Source organism: Bos mutus, chromosome 9, assembly GCF_027580195.1.
Source record: "Bos mutus isolate GX-2022 chromosome 9, NWIPB_WYAK_1.1, whole genome shotgun sequence".
Lineage (NCBI taxonomy): Eukaryota > Metazoa > Chordata > Mammalia > Artiodactyla > Bovidae > Bos > Bos mutus.
Genome location: NC_091625.1, coordinates 74927711 through 74950535, shown reverse-complemented (window position 1 = coordinate 74950535; position 22825 = coordinate 74927711). Strand labels below are relative to the sequence as shown.

Sequence of the window (22825 nt, the reverse complement as noted above, 5' to 3'; positions counted from 1 at the left end):
TATTGTGGGATTCATGTCTATCAGCTTGTCAAACTTACAAAGCATTATATCCAGAACTTGGTCAAGAGTATTTCTCCTTCAACACCTATCATGGGATGCTGCACTGGCCTTGGCAGAGTCAGGAAGTTTGAGGAGAAAGGGTCACATAGGCGATGGCAGTATTTTTCTAGCCACTAGTCAAGACCTGTTGGTGAGCCATGAAATCAATTTTGAGGGACATAACTAGCATGCCAAGGTTTAGGATGGTGTGGAGGGGATTAGAGTAATAAAATAACTGAGTGCCTGGCATGTAGTGAAGTTGTATGATCTTATAAAACCTTTGTTTTAGTATATGAGATATATGTATGAACTGTGTCACAGTGTGAAATGTATTTCTTTCTGTGGCTCACCATCACAGAAGGTGACAAAAGTGTGCAAGCCACTTGGCATGGTGATTACTTGAATTGTAGAAATTGGTCAACAAACTCTTATTTCTTTTTATCTTTTTCAAGATTTTTTTTTATGTGAACCGTTTTTGAAGTCTTTATTGATTTTTTACAATATTGCTTCTGTCTTATGTTTTGGCTTTTTGGCCAAAGCATGTGGGATCTTAGTTCCCCAACCAGGGATCAGACTCACACCCCTTGCATTGGAAGACAAAGTGTTAACCACTGGACGGCCAGTAATGTCCCTAGATCTAACTACATTTTTAGTGTTTTCTGGTAACTATGGTACTTAGGAAACAGGAGATGTTTACTTTCAGGACTCTGTTGCCATATTCTGAAAAGGGAAGATACCCTTAGGCTTTGGCAACACTTGATAAAGTTGGCAATTTCTCCTCCTCAACACATGGTCTTCCCTTGACTTTTGTGATGTCTGTTTTTCTTTTTCCTTCTCCCTCTTTAGCTGCTATTTCTGAGGATACTTTGTATCTCACCTTTAAATGTTGATGCTCCTGAAAGTTTATCCTAGGCTTTTCTTTGTCTCCATGGATAATTTCATTCATGCCTGTGCCTTCAATGAGCAGCTTTATGTCACTGATTTCAAAATCCCTACCTCCCACGCACACCTTTCTGCTGAGCTCCAGCTCCTTCCGGGCACCTGCATTCAGATACCTTTCACACATATCTTAAGCTCAACGTGTCAAAAACTGAACTCGTCTTTCCTTCCTCCCCGTCCCCCACTCCCCATTTCTCAAACCCACTCTTCCACATTCTTGATCTGGATAAATGTTACCACCATTCTACCTATCTATCCTGGACAGAAAGAGATGTAATGCTTAACACCTTCTTTTCCATCATCTTTTATGTGCACTCAGTCACCAAGTCTTGTCTCCTAATATTTCTTACTTTTGCCCTGTCGTTCATTCCACTGTCACCATACTTGTACAATCCACCTACATATTCCTCTGGGACCACTGCAGCATTCTCTTCAACTGTTCCTCAGTCTGACACTCATGACCGATCACGTTCTCTCCGCTACCACTAGAGTTAATAGCCCGACACACGTAATAGCCCAACATGCCTGCTTTAATCCTTTCAGTAGCCTCTCTTGCAACCCTGTCTCTTACACTTGGCTCATCCCATGTCTCTTAAACTCTCAATACCTCAGTTTCTCCCACCTGAAAAGTGCTAGAAATATCCCCCCTCCCTATTTGCTGTGTTATGTTTTTGATAAAGGAGAGGAAAAATCTATATAAACAACCTAGTCTGTATCATCATTATCACTATGTTCATCGAAAATGCAGATTTGGAAATGAACTCCAACCTAGTGAATTTTCCCTAGAACCCTTGAAGGCAAGTATATTTTTAAATTTTATGAAAATGTCAAGAAGAATTTCTAAGAAAAAAAGTAATTTTTCTTAAAACATCCCATCCAAAACAAACAAACAAAAAATATCCATCAAACTGACCTTGGTATGCATGTGGGCTGTAAACTTACATAGAAAAATTGATCACACAATCTGTAAAATTTATACTGTAGCCCAAGAATAATAATAAAATACATGCTTTCAAATGTACTATCCACATTATAATTCACAGAAAGGAAAGATGATTACAGAAACTCTGACTCATGCTCCTGACAGCTAATGAAAAAAATTGCTAGCAGCAAAAGTAGATTCTTTTTTATCTCAGTGACAGGCACTTTTGTTGTTTTGAAGAGAAGGTCTTAAGTTCCATTCAGTTTTATATAATGACTGTTTTTGTTTCCTATTGTAAAGCATGGAGAGCACCTCATTGTTGATTCACAGTTTTCTTCTCAGCAGATATGGGCAAAAGAAATGGCTGAATAAATCTGAATGCAGAAATATCAGTAGGACCTACTGTGACCTCTCTGCTGAAACTTCTGACTATGAACATCAATATTATGCTAAAGTTAAGGCCATGTGGGGAACAAATTGTTCCAAATGGGCAGAAACTGGACGATTCTATCCTTTCTTAGAAAGTAAGTAGCTCAGTCGTGTATTAAATAAGTATCAAGTTCATCTGACCTAATGTAACAATCTCTGCCTCATACATAGCCTCGTCCAAATCCCAGTGCTCTGCTTGGCTCTCTTCTGCGCTCTGTCCATTAGGTGGAGTGACCGGCCCAATACTGGGTACTTCACCTTACTGTATCTCAGAGCCTCATCTTTAGAAAAAAAGGTTTGACCAAGTGTCTCTCAAATTGCTCCCCGATCCAGAATTGACACTAGAGGCCAAACTGTCAAATTTTAATTTTGTTTTATTGTTCAATTGAGACTGTATAATTTCAGGAACAACTGACAGATTTATCTTAATGTTGCGGTTTTAGAAACTATTTGACATATGCCCACAGGGTGACTAAAGATTGTTTTCAGGAGGGAGGTTCAAGAGGGAGGGATATATGTGTACCTGTGGCTGATTCACATTGTTGTACAGCAGAAACTAACACAACATGGTAAAGCAATTATCCTCTAATTAAAAATAAGTTTAACAAAAGACTGTTCTGATCACCAAACTAAGTCTCTGCTTGTTATAAACTAGATAGTGTGATGACGTAATTTCTAGGTATAACTCAGAATGAGGCAACATCTTCCTGGTATTTGCTTTTTAAATTTTTCCATCCCCAATCTAAGACTGATTCAGCCATAGAGGACCCACTCAGAGCTGCCAAGATGACATTTACAAGCGCTCCCTGAGTTCTGGAGCTGGCACCTTTCCCTTGCTGCCCTTCTAGATCAGAAGTCAGCAAACCAGAGCCTCAGACTAAATACAGCACCCTACTCGTTTCTATTTTTCTACAGGACAAGAATGGTGTTTACATTTATATAAATAATAGTTGCAACAGAGATCACATGGCCTGCAAAGCCTAAAATACAACCTGTACCTTTGTGATAAAAGTTTGCTAATCTCTGTTCTAGATCATTCTCCCAAGGTTACATCCCCAAAGGTCTTTAGCAGTGCTTCATTTCTCCACTGCTGATCTTTACAAACACATCACATCTGATTAATGTTATTTATCACATTATAATGTCAGGTCATAGTAGTGTTGCAAATACGTTTAATTGTATTTACTATCCTCTAGTACTGTTTATCTAAGTAACTAGGAACTGCATGTGACTAAGTAAATCAGCTGCTTTAACACTGTATCAGAGTCTGTGACTTGATTATTTCAAAATTTGGTATAACTTGGGTCTAGGTGAGCATTCTGAGGCACTTCAAATAAGAAGATGGGGTTTAGAGCTTTGATCCCAGTAGAATTATACTGTAGCTTCATCCAAGGTGTTTTCTACATCTGAACATGATAATTCCCTCTCCCCTCCCCTTTAAGCACAAATTGGCCCACCAGAGGTTGCTTTGACTACTGATGAGAAATCCATTTCTATTGTTCTGACGGCTCCAAAGAAGTGGAAGAAAATCCAGAAGAAAGCTCTATTTCCATGCAACAAATATACTCTAATCTGAAGTATAATGTGTCTATATATAATACTAAATCCAATAGAACGGTAAGCCTGAAATGGAATGGGGACCTGTAATCTGTGTCACTTTCTGAAGCTAATGCTGGAACATGCAGCCCTGATTCTAAAATTCCCAGCATGTGAATCTGGGAAAGTGTGTTACTCAAAAGTGATGCCTTGCAGGATACAGATGAAGGTGATGCATAGAAATTTAAAGAGCTACCTTCAGATTTTCCTTACAGAAAGTATCTGCTATGATGTTGTTGCTATCATGTAGAGCAATTGTCCACCTCACTTTGATGGAGAGTTTCTGCTTGCTTAACATCTGCCAGTCACTCTCCGAGAAAGAAAAAAATATTAGGAAGAACACAGGACAAAGCTGAATAAGAAATCCTTCCTATGTCATTATTTAGAATTGTTCCCACAATTTGTTCAGTTCCTGACCACATCCTGCCAAGCTTAAGGGAAAAGTTATTTTAAAGCTGTTGCTAAAAAGAAAACTCATAGTGATAGTGAAGGACTTACTGGTACCTCCATCTTTTATTTCTTTCTGTCATTGTTTGTCTGGGGGTTGCTGGAAATTTTTGGCTCTAACTGTGTTTGCAATTCCCTATCCTAGTGGTCCCAGTGTGTGACAAACCACACTCTGGTGTTCAGCTGGCTGGAGCCGGGCACTCTGTACTGTGTACTCGTGGAGTCCTTTGTCCCAGGCCCTCCTCGCCTCACTCACCCTTCTGAGAGGCAGTGTGTCAGTACTCTAGAAGGTAAGCTTTGAAAATCTCATCTGATCTAAGGAAGGAAATCTGGTAAAACTAGAAGGAAGTATGGCAGTATAGACAAGGTTTTGACAAATCCATGTCTACCAGAAACAGGCTGAAGCGAAGACAGAAACAACCATCCCCAGACAGCCTGGGACTCTGCCTCTGAACTTGACTCACAGTGTTTTCACGTCCTGGGGAATTCTCAGTACAGGTCCTGGCATCCACTGCCAATATCACTCTGCCTTGCAGAAATAGAATTATAGGAATTTTTACTCACATGGTCTTTCTTCTTTAAATCTATAATCACTCTGATCAGTAGAAGTCCTTTGGGTCTTAAAGAACATCAGATGATGTTATTCCTAGAAACAGACAGTACCCTAAAAACACTTTAAGATAGTGTTTGGCTTCTCCTCCAGAATACAAATTAGAGACTGTGTGGATTGTGTTCAAATATTACTCACTGGCTGTGGGAGGGCCTGGGGTCAGCAAATCAGTTACTACTCTTTCTGTTTTATGATTGCTTCTCTCTCTTTCTATTTGCCTCCTTCTCATGTTTTCTGGACTTGGCTGACAAGGAAGTACGGTTGAAGATTCTTGTTCCTGTTAGGAGACTAGAGTTAGGAGCTTGGCATTTGTTTAATTGTTCTTCCCTGAGGGAGGGTCCTCCTGATGGCTTAGACAGTAAAGAATCAGCCTGCAATGCAAGAGACCTAGGTTGGATCCCTGAGTCGGGAAGATCCCCCGGAGAAGGGAATGGCAACCCACTCCAGTATTCTTGCCTGGAGAATTCCATGGACAGAGGAGCCTGGTGGACTCGTAAAAGTGGGGTCGCAAAAGAGTCCGACACGACAGAGTGACTGACACTTTCCCTGAGAGTGGTAAGACCTTGAACTCAAAACATAAAAGTTGAAAATAAATCCTAAACTTTACCTTCATGGAACAGCTCTTCATCCATTCTTGTTTCTCTCTTCCAAATGTTCTGGCCTTCCACATGAAACAACCATTTTCCCCCAAGCCTTTTTCATCACAGCTATGGGACAGGAATGGTGACAGAATCCCTGTTTTCCTCTCTCCTCATGCCTTCCACATTTTGAGATGAAACTGTCCCAGGGATTAAAGAGGGAATTTTGTGAATACATATCAAAAATGAAAAACCTTATGTTTGAATCTCCATCCTTATCATACCTTCCCCTTTTAAACAAAGGATTCTCTACCATATGTCCAATACAATTAAAATGCAAAACAAGCAAAAGGCAAAACAAAGCAGATTGAGGAAATCATTTTTGTATTTGGAAGAGTGTTCTGTTTACTAACAGCTTGATCAGTGGCCAAATGGTAGGAATGAATTCCCAGTGGAAATCATTCAAGCCATTGGCAAAGCTAAAGCAACTAAAATACAGATTAAATTAAATACTTCCCAGTAAGCAGATGGAACTGACTTTCTCACTAGTCCTGGAAAAGTAACAAAACAACAAGGTTCCATTTCAGGTTCTGACCTTTTCTATGATCTCCTAGCTGTTGATCAACCCAGGTATCTTTCTAAGACACCACTATGAGGGCCTACTTTTTCAAAAACTTGCTATTACTTCTTTTGGGACTATTCTTAGAAATATTTCTGTTCTCCAAAATCCCCCAATTCCTAAAATATAGATACAGATTATCAAGTGATTGTTGCAAACTTGTGCTGGTGCCATCAGTCATTGTTGTCGCAGCCCTGCTTAAGCAGGGTGAGTTTAGTCCAGAGATCAGAGATTGTATTAAGAGGTCTGGACTGACTGGGATTGACATATACACACTAGAATAAATAGATAACTAAGAAGGACCCACTATATAGCATAGGGAACTCTACTCAATACTCTGTAATTGCATGTATGGGGAAAGAATCTAAAAGAGTAGATATATGTTTATGTATAACTGATTTACTTTGCTGTATATCTGAAACTAACACAACATTGTAAATCAGCTAAACTCCAATACAAATTTTTTTTTTAAATAAAGAGGACTGGGATGAGTTGTAGCCTGAAGTAGGAGCAGGTGATACTCAGTCACCTGCCACATCTGCATTATTGGTGTCTTTCTATGTGGAACGTGTAGACCGATGCACTCTCGGGTGGAAGAACCTGCAGTTAGACCCATGTACCTGGACCTTTCCTACTGGCATTTGTTGACCAGAAGTCCATGATGCTTCTCTTTCCATTTTTTAACTGGACAGTTAACCAGACAGTGACTTGGCAGCTTTCTCCCAGGACTAGGCATCCAGAGCATCCACTGTCTGCATGGGTTAGAATGCTCTCGGGACACGCCTGCTGATTGTATTAGTATGTAATGAATGGCCTTCCAGGTGGCTCAGTAAAGAATCCACCTACCGGTGCAGGAGCCACAGGAAATGGTGGGTTTGATCCCTGGGTCAGGAGTGTCCCCTGGAAGAGGAAATGGCAACCCTTTGCAGTGTTCATGCCCAGATAATCCCCTGGACAGAGGAGCCTGGTGGGCTCCTGGGGTCCCTGGGGTTACAAAGAGTCAATAGGGGTCACAAAGACACAACTAAGCGACTGAGCACACAGGCGCAATGCCCTAGAACGTTTGTCATTTGTGCTAAAGCGGCCCCTTTTTCTACAGCTGTATTGGTCACAATTCTCTGGAGAACACAACATACATAATCTTTATATGTATATACACAAAGAGGGAGAGAAAAAGACTTATTTTAAGGAGTTGACTCACATGATTTTGAAGGCACAGGGTAAATTCAAAATCCACAGGGCAGGTCAGCAGGCTGGAGAACCAAAGAAGAGTTGATGTTACAGTTCTTGTCTGAAAGTGATCAGGTAGCAGAATTCTCTCCTCCAGAGGAGTGGGGAGTAATCAAGTCTTTTTTCTATCAAAGCCTTCAACTGATTGGATGAGGCTCACCCACATTATAGGGGGTAATCTGGTTTACTCAAGACTACTCATATAAATGCTAATCTCATCTAAAAAAAAGTTTTCACAGAAGCATCTGAAATAATGTTGGCCCAAATAACTGGGTACCTTGGCCTACATAGATTGACATGTAAAATTAACCCTTTCAATTTTCAGGTACCCCATAGAAGCTTAGCAAATATAAATTAGTCACAGTGAGTCCTGACCATCAACCATACAGTCTGATCAGTGGTGATCCAGGACTACTTTTATTAAAACTGTTCAGCAGATCTTTTCATTCCTCTATGGACTTTTAAATTCACCATGCACCTACAGTCCAGCAGGACCTGGAAGAGAGTTACTGCCATTCTCAGCACATACCACCTCAGCCACCGCCCACACGCATCCCCACGCTCCAGACCTACCAGAAGGCCTGGCCAACTGTGTCGGATGGTTCTATCTGTTACACAGAAGACGACACCATATGTTCTTTTCCTCTCCCGAATATATGGAAAAGATTGAGTCAAATGAGAGATGTGGAAACGTGGAGCAGCTTAATGGGATTGTCACAAGAGGGTTTTGTTTGGTTTGCAGTGCTCTGAGTTGCCTTAATACACACTTAACTTCAAATATAAGGACCAGTATGAGTCTCATAGCCAAATATAAGCTGTTGGAATATCTGCTGATTTGGGTTGTTAAGGCATCCTTGCCGTAAAGGTTTTTTTTTTTTTTTTTTTTTTTTTTTTGCCGTAAAGGTTTGAGACAAGTCCAGATGATTCCTTAAGGCCATCTATTGTTAGACAGAGTAAGAATTCTGAGATCCCTTATAACATTTAGCTCAAGCTTCTCAGTTTATAAATGATAAAACTTAATTTTTAAACTGATCTCTGCAAAGTTGCTTGACATTAGCAATGTTTTCCCACCCCACCAAATCACAACTATCTACCCCACCTCGCTTTTCTATTTTTACAGATCAAACAACAGCATTGGAGGTTAAAATCATCCTCTGGTATGTTTTGCCCATATCTGTTACTGTGTTTATTTTCTCTGTGATGGGCTACTCCATGTACAGATATATCCATGTCGGCAAAGAGAAACACCCAGCAAATCTGGTGAGTGCTTACTGTGGTGAGAGGCATTATAACACACCTCCAAGAAGATAGAAAAGGACGTTCTAGAACAGATACCATTCCTTTTGTGGGCAGAGTGAGTTTCAAGTTAAAGAGCTGATGAGTTAAAAACACTTTCTGTACTAGGTTAGCTCATTAACAGAACTAAAGAGAAAGATTCCTTTACTTTGACAAAGACTTTATATTTACTGAACAGATTAGACTAGGTCTTGAGGTACATAGATAAATTGTTATGGTCCATGCCCCTCCAGAGGCTTAAGTCTGGTTTGGAACTAGAATTTTTAAATGATATGTGAAGACTAAGATGAAAGTGGGTTCTCAGGACTCTTGAGGGTACAGGAAGGGCAGTGGCACCCTACCTGGAAGATTAGAAGGAATTTCATGCCAGGGCTTGGTCATGAATGTTGAGTTAGGGCACCTACCACAGGCAGAAAAAATAGCAGAGTCAAAGGTGGGTGGATATTTGGAAAACCACATAATATTTCTAAACCACAAGATTCCTGATAAGGAGCTATGAAAGAGACTGAGGGAGCAAGGCCAAGTAATGGGAGAATTGGGTGCTATTCTAAGGAATTATCTAGCCCAAGGTGCTATTCTTGGGCTTCATTGTGTTTGCAAAACTCTGTTGGGTTTTGGGTTGGAATCATCAGGGTCAATATTGAGTTTTAGATAAATCTAGATAGTGTTAAGGACAACTTTAAGGGGAGGAAGCCTAGAACCAAAAAAGCAGCTAGGAGACTGTGAGAGTTGTCCAGGAGAGAGAAGATGAGAGTTTAAAAGAGGAGAATGGGAGATAGGGCTGGAGACAGACACAGAGTGGAGACACGTTTAGGGGGAAAGTAGCTAGGACTTCATCACTCACAGCAAGGAGAAGCAAGAAGGTAGAAGAGGGAACAAACCTTATGCTTCTAGACCATGTACTAGAGGGCTTCCAAGGGCTGAGCATATTTTAACAAGCAAAAATTATTTCTTTGGGAATTATCAAAATACATGTTCATATGTACATGATACATACATGCATTTCTGTTCTGTTTTAAAACATTTCTATTGTTCTGCCTTCATTTAGGTTTCAGAGTTAGCTTTTTAATGAGATAGGGAGACCTTTCCTAGGAGGAAAAGGCACAGGAGAACTGACCATGTGTGGCTTTTTGAAACCAAAGCTTTCATAAAAGAATGATGTTGGAGTTCCTATTTTCTAGTTAAATGAAATCACATCATAGCGTGGACAGTGAGAACTGGAACGTAATTCATGGTCAACAGTCTAAATCAGCACCATCCACGTATCCCCAGGAAAATGTCAATCTTAAACAAGTTTCCTCCCACGATCTAGAGTTTCTCCGTCTACTATGAACTGGCAGGTGAATTTCCGATTTTGGCCCTATTATAGCATAGTGTAGGGAGGCAGTTAGTTAAACCATCTCTAGTCATGTGCTTACTTCCCTTTTACACCTAGTTTTCATACCCTTCCACATTTCCTGTCCAGAGTATATGCAAAAACGAGCTGGTGGCCCAGAGGATGATTTATTGATAAATACATTTAAACTATAATTAGAGCTTCCCTGGTGGTTCAGGTGGTAAGAACCTGCCTGCAGTGCAGGAGACCTGGGTTCGATCTCTGGGCCAAGAAGATCCCCTGGAGAAGGGAATGGCTACCCACTCCAATATTCTTGCCTGGAGAATCCCAGAGGAGCCTGGCAGGCTACAGTCCATAAGGTCGCAAACAGTGGGACAACTGAGTGACTTCTACTTTCAAACTGTAATTAACAAATGAATTTTAAAACCTCTATTTGTTTTCACCCCTCCTGACACAGCAGGAATTCTGATTTTACAGAATTTAAAACTGAGGCTCCAGAATTTAAATAACCCCCTTGAATGCCCCGAGCCAATTAGAGGAAGGGGCAATCACACCCTGACCCTTGGATTAGATCGGGACCACCCGGGGAACCACTTTTCACTGCCCTGTGCATCTCGTGCAACTTGGGTCCCCTGGGTCCAGGTGAGGGAGGTTTCCTGTGTATTCCAAGCATAGCTTTAACTTTCATGAGTTGGTAAGTATAGGCCTTTAAAACCATGTGGGGACAGTATAAATTCTAACTAACAGCTGTTTTTAATGTCTCCCTAAAGTGAAAAGATGAAAACTGTTCTATTCTCTCTTTTTAGGTTTTGATTTATGGAAATGAATTTGACAAAAGATTTTTTGTACCTACTGAAAAAATTGTGATCAACTTCATCACCCTCAATATTTTGGAGGATTCTAAAACTTCTTCCAAGGATATAAGTGTAATGGAGAAAAGCAGTGAGGCATCAGACCTGAATGAGCCCATCGAGGACCAGGAACCCCACTGGGAGGATGTGGGGGCGGAACACCTGGGCTATGTGTCACATGCGGTGGACATCGTATGTGACTTTGAGAAAAGCTCCAAAGGGACGTCCTTAACCCAGCAAGAGCCACCCAGCAGAACAACGCCCATGGATAAAACAGTCATTGAATATGAATGTGATGTAAGAAGTAGTGACATTTCTGTGGGGCCTAGAGGACAGGAGTTCAATTTGCAGGAGGAGGTGTCCCTTCAAGGAAAGATATTTGAACAACAGGCACCTTTAGCAGACTTGGGTCCACAAACACTGCTGTGTTCATATACCCCTCAGCTCAGAGACTTGGACCACCTGCGGCAGGGGCATGTGGACACAGAGGAGGGGCCAGAGGAAGAGCCGTCCACCACGCTGGTTGATTGGGACCCTCAGACTGGCAAGCTGTGTATACCTTCATTACCCAGCTTTCAACATGACCCAGAGGGATGTGGCCATCCTGAATCTGAGGGGCTCGGGGAGGAGGGCCTCTTATCTAGACTCTACCAGGACCAGGCTCCAGACAAGGCACCAGAAGAAAATGAAGCGTATCTCATGCAATTTATGGAAGAATGGGGATTATATGTGCAAATGGAAGACTAACCCTCAAATGTCCCTTTGCCAGACCTCTACTGTTACAAAACATGTCAGTGCAGAGGAGTGACCCAATAATAAAGTACTGAGATAGAAGTCTACTCAGATTTCTGTGTCAGTGAGAATCACTTATTTCTTTTATTTTCATAGCACTTGCTTAGTTCTGCCTCATGTGGGTGATTTAGTCATGCATGGGGGTCTCCTGCACCAATGGTGGGCTCCCAGAGTGCAGGGGCTGACCCTCTTTGTACCCAGTAAATATTCAAAAATGTTGACCAAACTGGATGCAGGATTTATTCAGGTGGGTATACTGTAGTCTTCTTATTTATGGTTTTCTAACACTTGTACAGTTTTTCCTGGGCCTTTACCAACTGTGAAAGTGAGACTGAAAGTGTTAGTCAGTCATGTCCAGTTCTTTGCAACCCCATGGACTGTAGCCTGCCAGGCTCCTCTGTCCATGGAATTCTCCAGGCAAAATATTAGAGTGGATAGCCATTCTCTTCTTCAGGGGGTCTTCCTGACCCAGGGATCGAACCCAAGTCTCCTGAATTGCAGGCAGATTCTTTATCATCTGAACCATCAGGGAAGCCCCTATCAAGTGTATAGCACACAAAAAACATTCCATGAAGGTCATTCATTGTACAAGCGCTACTTTTTTAGAATTTGGTTTGTTTCCCAAATGATGACATACGTAAAACTTGCAAATACCTCTAAATGGGTGGGAAGTGGTCACATTTAAAGACCCTAATCCACTCTTTAGTCATAATAATCCATGTTCAGAGTGAAGGTATCAGGCAGAGATCTTGATGTCACATGATTTGGACTACAGTAAGTAGATATATTAATACTTTAGGAGAAGTTCTGGAGTGTAAACATAAATTGTTGTTATTATTTTATACTCAGAAAATATTCTCTCAATAATTTAGTGGGAGCTTTTAGTAGGGAATTAACCTAAAAGAAAATGTCACATTTTATAATAGTCTTACATTTATTTCTGGAAATGTGTTTTTCAAAAAGATATTTAGGTAGTCTATAAACCAAAACATATTTAGTAGCTGAGTCAGTTACCATTCAGTTCAGTTCAGTCGCTCAGTTGTGTCCAACTCTGCGACTCCAGGGACTGCAGCACGCTAGCCTTCCCTATCACTCACCAACTCCTGGATCATGTTCTAACTCATGTCCATCAAGTCGGTGATGCCATCCAACCATCTCATCCTCTGTCGTCCCCTTCTCCTCCTCCTTCAATCTTTCCCATCATCAGGGTCTTTTCCAATGAGTCGGTTCTTTGCATCAGATGGTCAAAGTATTGGAGTTTCAGCTTCTGCATTAGTCCTTCCAGTTACCATTATAATATTAAATATTATATTTGAATGGACTGTGCCTCAGAGACTTTTTGGAATTTATGTGAATGAATATCCCATAACTACATAATCTTAAAATCAGTAAGTAAAGACATACAAAAGAAATGTTGAGTTAATATGTAAGGGAGAGTGTATTAAAATTTTGACATAGTTTACTGTGAGAATGAAACTATATCATAAAACAATACCAACTTTGTTAAATTTCAGTAACCATTCCCACCTCCTTCACTGTTTGCCTAGAAAATAAAAAATTCAGTAGTAACACTGTGTTAAAATATGACAGAATCTGTTAAGTTGAGCCATATAAAATTATTCATATTTGACCTGCAGAGACAACAATTTTTTTATAATTTACCTTAATGTAGGTTTGTTTTAATCATGAACTCATGATCCATTGATGCTCTTTCAGGAAAACGGATAATATCCATATTTTCTTATTTATGTTCTTGGCACAGACAACCCTGGATTCTGAAGTCATGGTCTTTTGAGATTGTCCACAAATCCAAACAGCTTCTGATCCAGCAATTTAATTTAGAGCATAATTCTATTAACCAGAGTGTCCTGTTCTTCTCAATCTTTGTAAAAATTATGCTGCTAGTTTTGAAGAACAAATGTATTATTAAGTAAATATGTAAGAGAGAGTGTATGAAAGATTTGACTTAATATACTGTGGGAACGAATGTATATCATAAAACAGTACTATCCTAGTTAAATTCCATTAGCTATTCCTTTCTCCTTCACCGTTTTCTTCAAAACAGACAGCCCGTTTTGAAGAACAAATTTATTATTATTATAAAGGAAGTTCAGGAGTGGGAAAGAATGAGTTATTATTAAGAGCAAAAAGAAAATAAAGTGATTGACGACTGTTTGCTTCATTAATTTCATTCACAAAATACTTACTGAGCATCTACTGTGTCCTACCACGTGCTCATTGTAGGGAGGATAACAGCAACCTTAGGGTTATTTTAAGGATGAAAAAGCCTTGGAACATGTAAAGCACTTAGAACAGTGCCCAGCACATAGTGAGTGCAGTGCTTGTTTTCATCAAAGTGTTAGTCGCTCAGTCGTGTCTGACTCTGCAACCCCCTGGACTGGGACCCACCAAGCTCCTCTGTCCATGGAATTATCCAGGCAAGAATCCTGGAGTGGGTTGTCATTTCCTTCTCCATGTTATCATTAGTAACTTCCAAAACATGTGCTTAGCATCAAGAAGACAAGCCATTTAGACGTATGACTGCTGTGATTCAAAAGCAGAGCTCGCCTCACTGTGTTTCTCTTCCCTAAAAGTACAATAGTAATTTGCTTCCTACATTGTGCCTTCAGATTGAAATCCATCTGTGGTTTTGTAAAAGAGAATCTAATTCTGAGTTGCTCTTGACATTCTAAGCATATCAGAAGTATTAAGCCTTCGTAAAATTTTGTTTCTTCAGTACTTTGCAATATACATACACACATATACATATTCAAATGTGAGCATACAGTAGGCATGTCTTGTGGGGGAAAGGTGGCACATTCTTTGATGTGGTGTACCTGTGTGGGTGGCAGCCATCATGCTTCCTGTTACCTCTGTGACCACAGCCTCAGCAGCTTGAAGAAGCCATCCTCTGGGGCCTCAGCAGATTCCATCCCTAGGACTGAGGTCCCAAGGGAGCTAGGAAGTTGAGGTTTCAGAATCTTGGACCAGCGCTTTCCTCCTTTCATTAGCTGTTCATCAGTTTTAGGATTTCACACACCTCTTCTACATCAGATGGTCTTTCCTCGTTAAAACACCTGCTGACGGCTCTATGTCCACACCCCATAAATTCTAAACAACCCGGTGAATAAAAACACCCTCACTACAAAGTGAGTGAGACCCAGTGTCAACACTGCTCATGGGAAGGAAGTAGGTGAAGAGGGGCATTCCCCTCAGCCACAATGTGGACAAGCTCAGATGCCCCCAGGCTGAACTCATCTCAGAGGGAAATCGGTGCAGGGTAAAATTGCTTGTACAGCCCAGAGCACAAGTCTGTGCAGCATGGTAAATCTAATGAGAACATCAAATAGAGGGCTCCATCAGTGTGGATCGGTGCACCTGGCTCATAAATCAAATTCTCTCTGGCCCACACACTACCACCCCCATGTCTTGAGATGAATTTTTGCTAAATTATCTTGAGAAGAACTTTTTTCCAATTTCCTTTGTGATTCCCCACATTGTATCTTCCATAAATCTTCTATCTGTGGTTTTTTTTTTTTCCAAAGACTTTGCTCAAAAACTTAGGCCTATAATTTTTAAATAAATAATACAATAAATTAGGAGTTTCAGATTAACATATACACACTACTATATATAAAATAGACAACCAACAAGGACTCTGTAGAACAGGGAACTCTATTCAATATTCTATATGGGAAAGGCATCTGAAATGTGTATGTATAACTGAATCACTTTGCTGTACACCATGTTGTAAATCGACTATACCCCAATATAAAATAAAAGTTAAATTAAAAATAAATACATTAAAATTTTTAATTAAAAAGAAGAGGTTGACTACACACAAATTACCAGCAAGGTAAATTACTATTTAGTTTCATGCAGCCTATTAGCTAGTTGCAGTTTTTCTCCCAAAAAGAATCCTACTGAACTCTCTCATAACTTCTTTTCACTCACTCAAAAATATGTATCTGTCTTAACTATACTTAGATTAACTTTATGAAGCACCAATCTTATTCAAACTAGAACTACTGAAATGACAGATGATGAATTATTTTTTCTGAACTTAACGCTTTAATTTTTTTTTAGTCAAATAGCAACCAAAAGTTGGCATTATTAAGAGCAACATGGATCTTAATAATGCCATGTTATTAATGGATCCTTTAAAGATAACTGAACCTCTCCAAAATGTTTTTCCTGGAAATCACATCCTGCAAAGTGGCTGGATGACTATTAGATGGTCGTTTACCTTTCCTTTGAGGTGCTGGACTCTGTTGCGCTTAATTTTGACCACTTTTCCTCTTAAAGTCTTTAAGATCTTCAGTGATAGGTCCTAGAAGGCAATCTTGGCTTTTTGGGCTTTCATTCATGTTTATCACTGATTTTCCTCCAGATTTGCTTGTCTGTAGCAGCAGCAAGATTTCTGTTCTACTTTACTAGTTTTAGACTTTAACAAATCTTCCAGTTCGTTTTCATTTCTGAAAGTCAGTATAGATGTAGGGCTAAGGTTCTGAGAACGTTGCTTCATCCAAAGCTCCCTTCCTGAAGGGGTGAGGGCTTGGGGGTTGCATTGCGTTTATGCCAGTTGAAGGAGGCTTCTTCTGTCCTCAGGCAAGGCTGCCTCTCTTGGGTTCTCCTACAACTGTATCTCTGGCACTTTGCTAAATTTGGAAGCAGATGAGGTATCTTCTCCTACTTCTCAACAGATTTCTTTTGGTATCTCAATCTGTCATTCTCTGAATTAAGTGGTATTTGGAGGCTTCCCACTAATTCAGACGATGGACATATGGCTCATGTTTGTGTTTTCACACCCAGGCCACGGAGACGATGAACACTGCTGGGGATAAATACCATCTGCCATTTGCCTGTCCCTGAAACTGACTTCTGTGGGATGTATGAATTAGACACTGCTCTGAGAGGTCTCACAGAGTTAACATAGTTAAGACAGTTTATTCTTCCTTCTCATGAAGTGCATTCTTCCCCACTTTGAAATTGATTTGAAATGCAGACCCTTCAGAACATTTGATGTGAGAGTGGAAAATTTTAATCCTAACTCTCCCCCAAAAGAAGGCATGGATATTGGATCGTCATTCAATTTGTCAAATTTGTGCTTCTAAAAGAATCTGGCAGCATTTGAGAAACAAAGCTATATAAGGATTGTCAACTGAAAAAAATTAGAGAACCTACAGGTTAAGATTTATATTTTATTTGACAGAACTTCTGAGGATTTAAGCCTGGGAGGCAGTCTCTCAGGTAACTCTGAGGGGCTGCTCCGAAGAGGTAAGGAAGGAGCCAGGATATGTAGAGTTTTTGCACTAAAAATATCGGTCACAGAATATTGAGCAGTGTTCTTTGTGCTATACAGTAGATCCTTGTTGGTTCTCTATTTTAAATGTAACAGTGTGTGCATATTAATCTCAAACTCCCAATCTATCCCAATCTATTGAACACTGCTCAGTATTCTGTAATAATCTAAATGGGAAAAGTATTTGAAAAACATAGATACATGTATCAGTTCGGTTCAGTCGCTCAGTCGTGTCTGACTCTGCGACCCCATGAATCGCAGCACTCCAGGCCTCCCTGTCCATCACCAACTCCCGGAGTTCACTCAGACTCACGTCCATCGAGTCAGTGATGCCATCCAGCCATCTCATCCTCTGTCGTCCCCTTCTCCTCCTGCCCCCAATCCCTCCCAGCATCAGGGTCTTTTCCAATGTAGGTATAACCAAATCACTTTTCTCTACACCTGAAACTAACACAACATTATTATTAACTATGCTTCAATATAAAATAAAAGCTTAAAAAACAGAACATCAAAAGACTACTGATAATTAAAGAAAACCAGATATCTCAAGTTAATGAATTTAGGAATTTTCTGTGTCTGGGAAGATGCAAGAGGCTGGGCTCCTTGAAATCACTCCTTTGATACTCACCTTAACTATCTAGGGCCAATATCCTGCTTTTCTCTATCCTGAAACCCCTCTTCGTGCACCATCGGGATATGGCAGGCAATGTTTTAACCCACATTGCGTGTATGCACACATACTAAATAGCTTCAGTTCAGTTCAGTTTAGTCACTCAGTCTTGTCCGACTCTTTGCAACCCCATGGACTGCAGCATGCCAGGCCTCCCTGTCCATCACCAACTCCCGGAGTCTACCCAAATTCATATCCATTGAGTTGGTGATGCCATCCATCCATCTCACCCTCTGTTTTCCCCTTCTCCGCCTGCCCTCAATCTTTCCCAGCATCAGGGTATTTTCAAATGAGTCAGCTCTTTGCATCAGGTGGCCAAAGTATTGGAGTTTCAGCTTCAACATCAGTCCTTCCAATGAACACCCAGGACTGATTTCCTTTAGTTTAGACTGGTTGGATCTCCTTGCAGTCCAAGGGGCTCTCAAGAGTCTTCTACAACACCACAGTTCAAAAGCATCAATTCTTCGGTGCTCAGCTTTCTTCACAGTCCAACTCTCACATCCACACACGACCACTGGAAAAACCTTAGCCTTGACTAGACAGACCTTTGTTGACAAAGTAATGTCTCTGCTTTTTAATATGCTGTCTAGGTTGATCATAACTTTCCTTCCAAGGAGTAAGTATCTTTTAATTTCATGGCTGCAGTCACCATCTGCAGTGACTTTGGAGCCCCAAAAAATAAAATCAGCCACTGTTTCCCCATCTATTTGCCATGAAGTGATGGGACCAGATGCCATGATCTTCGTTTTCTGAATGTTGAGCTTTAAGCCAACTTTTTCACTCTCCTCTTTCACTTTCATCAAAAGGCTTTTGAGTTCCTCTTCACTTTCTGCCAAAAGGGTGGTGTTATCTGCATATCTAAGGTTATTGATATTTTTCCTGGAAATCTTGATTCCAACTTGTGCTTCATCCAGCCCAGCGTTTCTCATGATGTACTCTGCATATAAATTAAATAAGCAGGGTGACAATATACAGCCTTGACGTACTCCTTTTCCTATTTGGAACCAGTCTGTTGTTCCATGTCCAGTTCTAACTGTTGCTTCCTGACCTGCATACAGAATTCTCAAGAGGCAGGTCAGGTGGTCTGGTGTTCCCACCTCTTTCAGAATTTTCCACAGCTTCAGTCATGTCCAACTCATTGCGGACAGACTATAACCCTCCAGGCTCCTCTGTCGGTGGAATTTTCCAGGCAAGAATACTGGAGTGGGTTGCCATGCCCTCCCCAAGGGGACTTTCCTGACCCAGGGATCAAATCTGTGTCTCTTACATCTTCTGCAGTGGCAGACAGGTTCTCACCACTAGCGCCACCTGGGAAGCCACGTTACCTTTGGCAATTTATTTAACATCTTGGAACCAAGTTCCCTCATCTGTGAAGTGGGCATAAGAATTGTCCATACCTCCTAGAGTTGTGGGAGGTTTAAGGAATCAATACATTGACAGTTTTTAGAAGAGTGCCTGACACAAACTGAGTGTGTTTATCTATTAGCAGGAGAAAGATGTGGAAATGAAGGAACCAGACATCTACATGGCAACCTGAGTAAAACTCACAAGCATGTGGCACAAAAAGAGTGATTTCTAGAAGAATATACAGAGCATAAATCCCTTTATATAACACCTCAAAACACACAGAATTAAACACTAGTCATATATACACGGTAAAACTATAAAGAAAGCCAAAGAAATGATTAACATGAAGCAAAGTTTAGAATCATGGATACCCTCAGGGACTGAAAATCCAGGGAGCCCATGGAGCTCATGGGGATTCAATGGAATTATTAGCAGGCTCCTTAAATAAGGTAGAGACAGCGTATTCTTCTTTAAACTGTGCATGCATATTATATATGTCCTAATGTGTATATATTTAATAAAGAAAAATAGTGGAACCCCAAAGCCCTGTAGTCATGTATGGATATGAAAGTTGGACTATAAAGAAAGCTGAAATGAAGTGAAGTCGCTCAGTCATGTCTGACTCTTTGCGACCCTGTGGACTATAGCCTACCAGGCTCCTCTATCCATGGGATTTTCCAAGCAAGAGTACTGGAGTGGGTTGCCATTTCCTTCTCCAAAAGAAAGCTGAGCACTGAAGAATTGATGCTTTTGATCTGTGGTGTGGGAGAAGACTCTTGAGAGTCTCTTGGACTTCAAGAAGATCAGACCAGTCAATCTTAAAGAAATCAGTCCTGAATATTCTTTTGAAGGACTGATACTGAAGCTGAAACTCCAATACTTTGGCCACCTGATGCGAAGAACTGACTCATTGGAAAAGACCCGGATTCTGGGAAAGATTGAAGGTAGGAGGAGAAGGGGACAACAGAGGGTAAGATGGTTGGATGCCATCACCAACTCGATGGACATGAGTGTAAGCAAGCTCTAGGAGTTGACGATGGACAGGGAAGCCTGGCGTGCTGCAGTCCATGGGGTCGCAGAGTCGGACACCACTGAGCAACTGAACTGAAAGCCCCTGAATTTTGTTTCATTCTCATAGGTTCCATAACTTGTGTCAGCTTTGTACCATTGGTAAAGCCATTTGGAACGATGCGAACTGTCAGACATTTTCCCTTGCAGGTCAGGAACAAGTATTTTATGGCCATATCCTGTTCACAAAGCTTCTTGGTTTCCCAAGATTTGACTATGTCTTAAAATTCTGAACAGAAAACAACTGTTGATGGATTGGTTCATTGGATTTCTGTGCCCAGTGAAGGATGTGCCCTGAAAACCTTGGCTTGACTGAGAACTGCCATTATTCAAAGACTGAATACCAAAGTCCCGACAGGAAGTGAGGAGGACATGTGATTCACATGAACTTCTGAAATGCAAGCACTTCTCTGACTCACAGGTGACAAACAGTTAATGTCTCAGACAGGCTGGCAGTCCCCCACTGACAAAAATTACGTAGTGTAAACACATCCCTTCCTTATGAAGCAGCTAGTAGTTGATCTCTGTTGATGTTAGTATGCAGGGAAGAAGGATTAGGACTTTCAAAGGCTCTGCCTTTATACTGCAGCTCACTGCTCCTTTCTATAATAAGCTTGCCTTGGTTACACATGCTTAGTGACCATTGGCAAATAAAACGTGTTTGCTTTTCCTAAGTCCCCATATTTTCTGCCAGCCTGTTACTAGCAGCTTCCAGAATGAAAGATTTGCAAAATTACAGGTTTAAACCACACTTTCAAGTGGAAACACCTTTCATCCAGGCATAATGATGAACTTTAAACATTTAACTTTCCCCCAAACAAGGTATAAACAGAAGTATAATTAAGACATGTGCTAATATTTCTTCTTAGCAACCCACATCATCTAAACCTCAGTCTCAAAAATCTAGAGCACGTGTTCCTCTGTTGTTGTTGTTCAGTTGCTGAGACTCTTTGCAACCCCATGGACTGCAGTTCGCCAGGCTTCCCTCAGATCAGATCAGTCGCTCAGTCGTGTCTGACTCTTTGCGACCCCATGAATCGCAGCACGCCAGGCCTCCCTGTCCATCACCAACTCCCAGAGTTCACTCAGATTCACGTCCATCAAGTCAGTGATGCCATCCAGCCATCTCATCCTCTGTCGTCCCCTTCTCCTCCTGCCCCCAATCCCTCCCAGCATCAGAGTCTTTTCCAATGAGTCAACTCTTCACATGAGGTGGCCAAAGTACTGGAGTTTCAGCTTTAGCATCATGCCCCTCAACATCTCCTGGAGTTTGCCCAAGTTCATGTCCATTAAATCGGTGATGCCATCCCACCATCTCATCCTCTGTCGCCCTCTTCTCCTTCTGCCTGAGCATCACATTTTAACAAAGGCTTGAACAATCAGAAAGCATCTCAGAGTGGGTCCAATAGCCAAGATATAAGGGGAAATGTGGATGGAATCCAGGATTTAGTAAAGTCCTAACAGCTGCCACATGCAAAGGACTTTCCTATGAATGAGGACATTAGCCATGTGTTTCTTGCTTCAAAGAATGAAGTTAGGACACGTATTTGGGAGTTGCTAGAGGGCAGAGTTCAGTTCCAAGGAAGGAAGGGCTTTCTGTAATTAAGTGGCAATTCTTAATTCATGACCGTATGAGGTACTGAGATCTCTGTCACGGTTTACATTTTGAAAACACTGCTTATACTACCTTCACCTGAATAAATCTTAGTTGTTTTCATTTCAATTATCCAGAAAACTCTGCAGCAGTTAGCACTGGAGTAGAGGTTTCTTTGCTGGAGGCATCAGAGTAGACTGGTAAATACAACTTAACCAATATCTTACTGCACTCAAAATCTCAGGTATGCCTAGATCTACAAATTGTATTATTGTGCTTTTCCAACAACTAGAGAAAGTGAAAATGGAATGAACGGAGGTGGGAAGGAAGGGGGTACCTTCACAGTGCAGCAAATACCTGGGCATTGAAGGACACACTATACTTAGTAGGGAAAAGAATGTGAATAACTCCAAAAGTATTCTCCCAGGTTATTAGTTAACCTCTAGAGTGTAAACTCCATGAAGGCAGGGATTTTGATCTTCTTTTAACTGTATGTTCCCAGCACCTAAAACAGTGTCTATGATATATTAGTTGCTCAATAAATATTTGCTAATGGAAAATATGAATAAAGGGTTTTTTAAATTTATGTGAATCAGTGCCCAGAAATCGACCCACACAAATATAGTTTACTGATATTTAACCAAGATATAAAGGCAGTTCTGAAGAAAGGATAATATATTCAACAAATGGTGTTGAACAATTAAACATCCACATGTAAAAAACAGATTCTAGACAAAAACTTTGCACCTTTCACAAAAAATTAACTCAAATAGAGCATAAACCTAAATGTAAAATGCAAAACTATAAAACTTCTAGAAGAAAACATAGTAGAATAGTTGACTTTGGGGTTAGCTATAAGCTTTTAATTACAACAGCAAAACCACAATCCAGGAAGGGGTTCTTGGCTGAGAGAAGGATAAATACTATGTCTCTGAGATGTACATACACTTTCACTTTGAAGGGAAGATCAGAAAGAAGGCAGGTGAACCAGGAGAAGCCTGGGAGAAGAGGAGGGCAGGGGGCAGCTAAAGACCAGGAGCCCTTTTTTTTTTAATCTAGTTGATCAACAGAGTTGTGTTAATTTCTGCTGTATGGCAAAGTGATTAGGTTATCAGTTCAATTCAGTCACTGAGTCATGTACAACTCTTTGTGACCCATGG

At 40.8% G+C, this 22825-nt stretch overlaps 1 protein-coding gene across 1 annotated transcript in view; it reads left to right on the top strand.

Moving 5' to 3' along the window:
- Positions 1-11714, top strand: part of IL20RA (interleukin 20 receptor subunit alpha) — a 32885-nt gene extending 21171 nt beyond the window's left edge. Inside the window, 6 exon segments of the mRNA XM_005899097.2 lie at positions 2246-2424; positions 3772-3852; positions 3855-3946; positions 4518-4662; positions 8530-8669; positions 10848-11714. Of these exon segments, the coding sequence (XP_005899159.2) occupies positions 2246-2424; positions 3772-3852; positions 3855-3946; positions 4518-4662; positions 8530-8669; positions 10848-11639 (1429 nt within the window). The 3' untranslated portion in view covers positions 11640-11714.
- The last annotated feature ends 11111 nt before the right edge of the window (positions 11715-22825 follow it).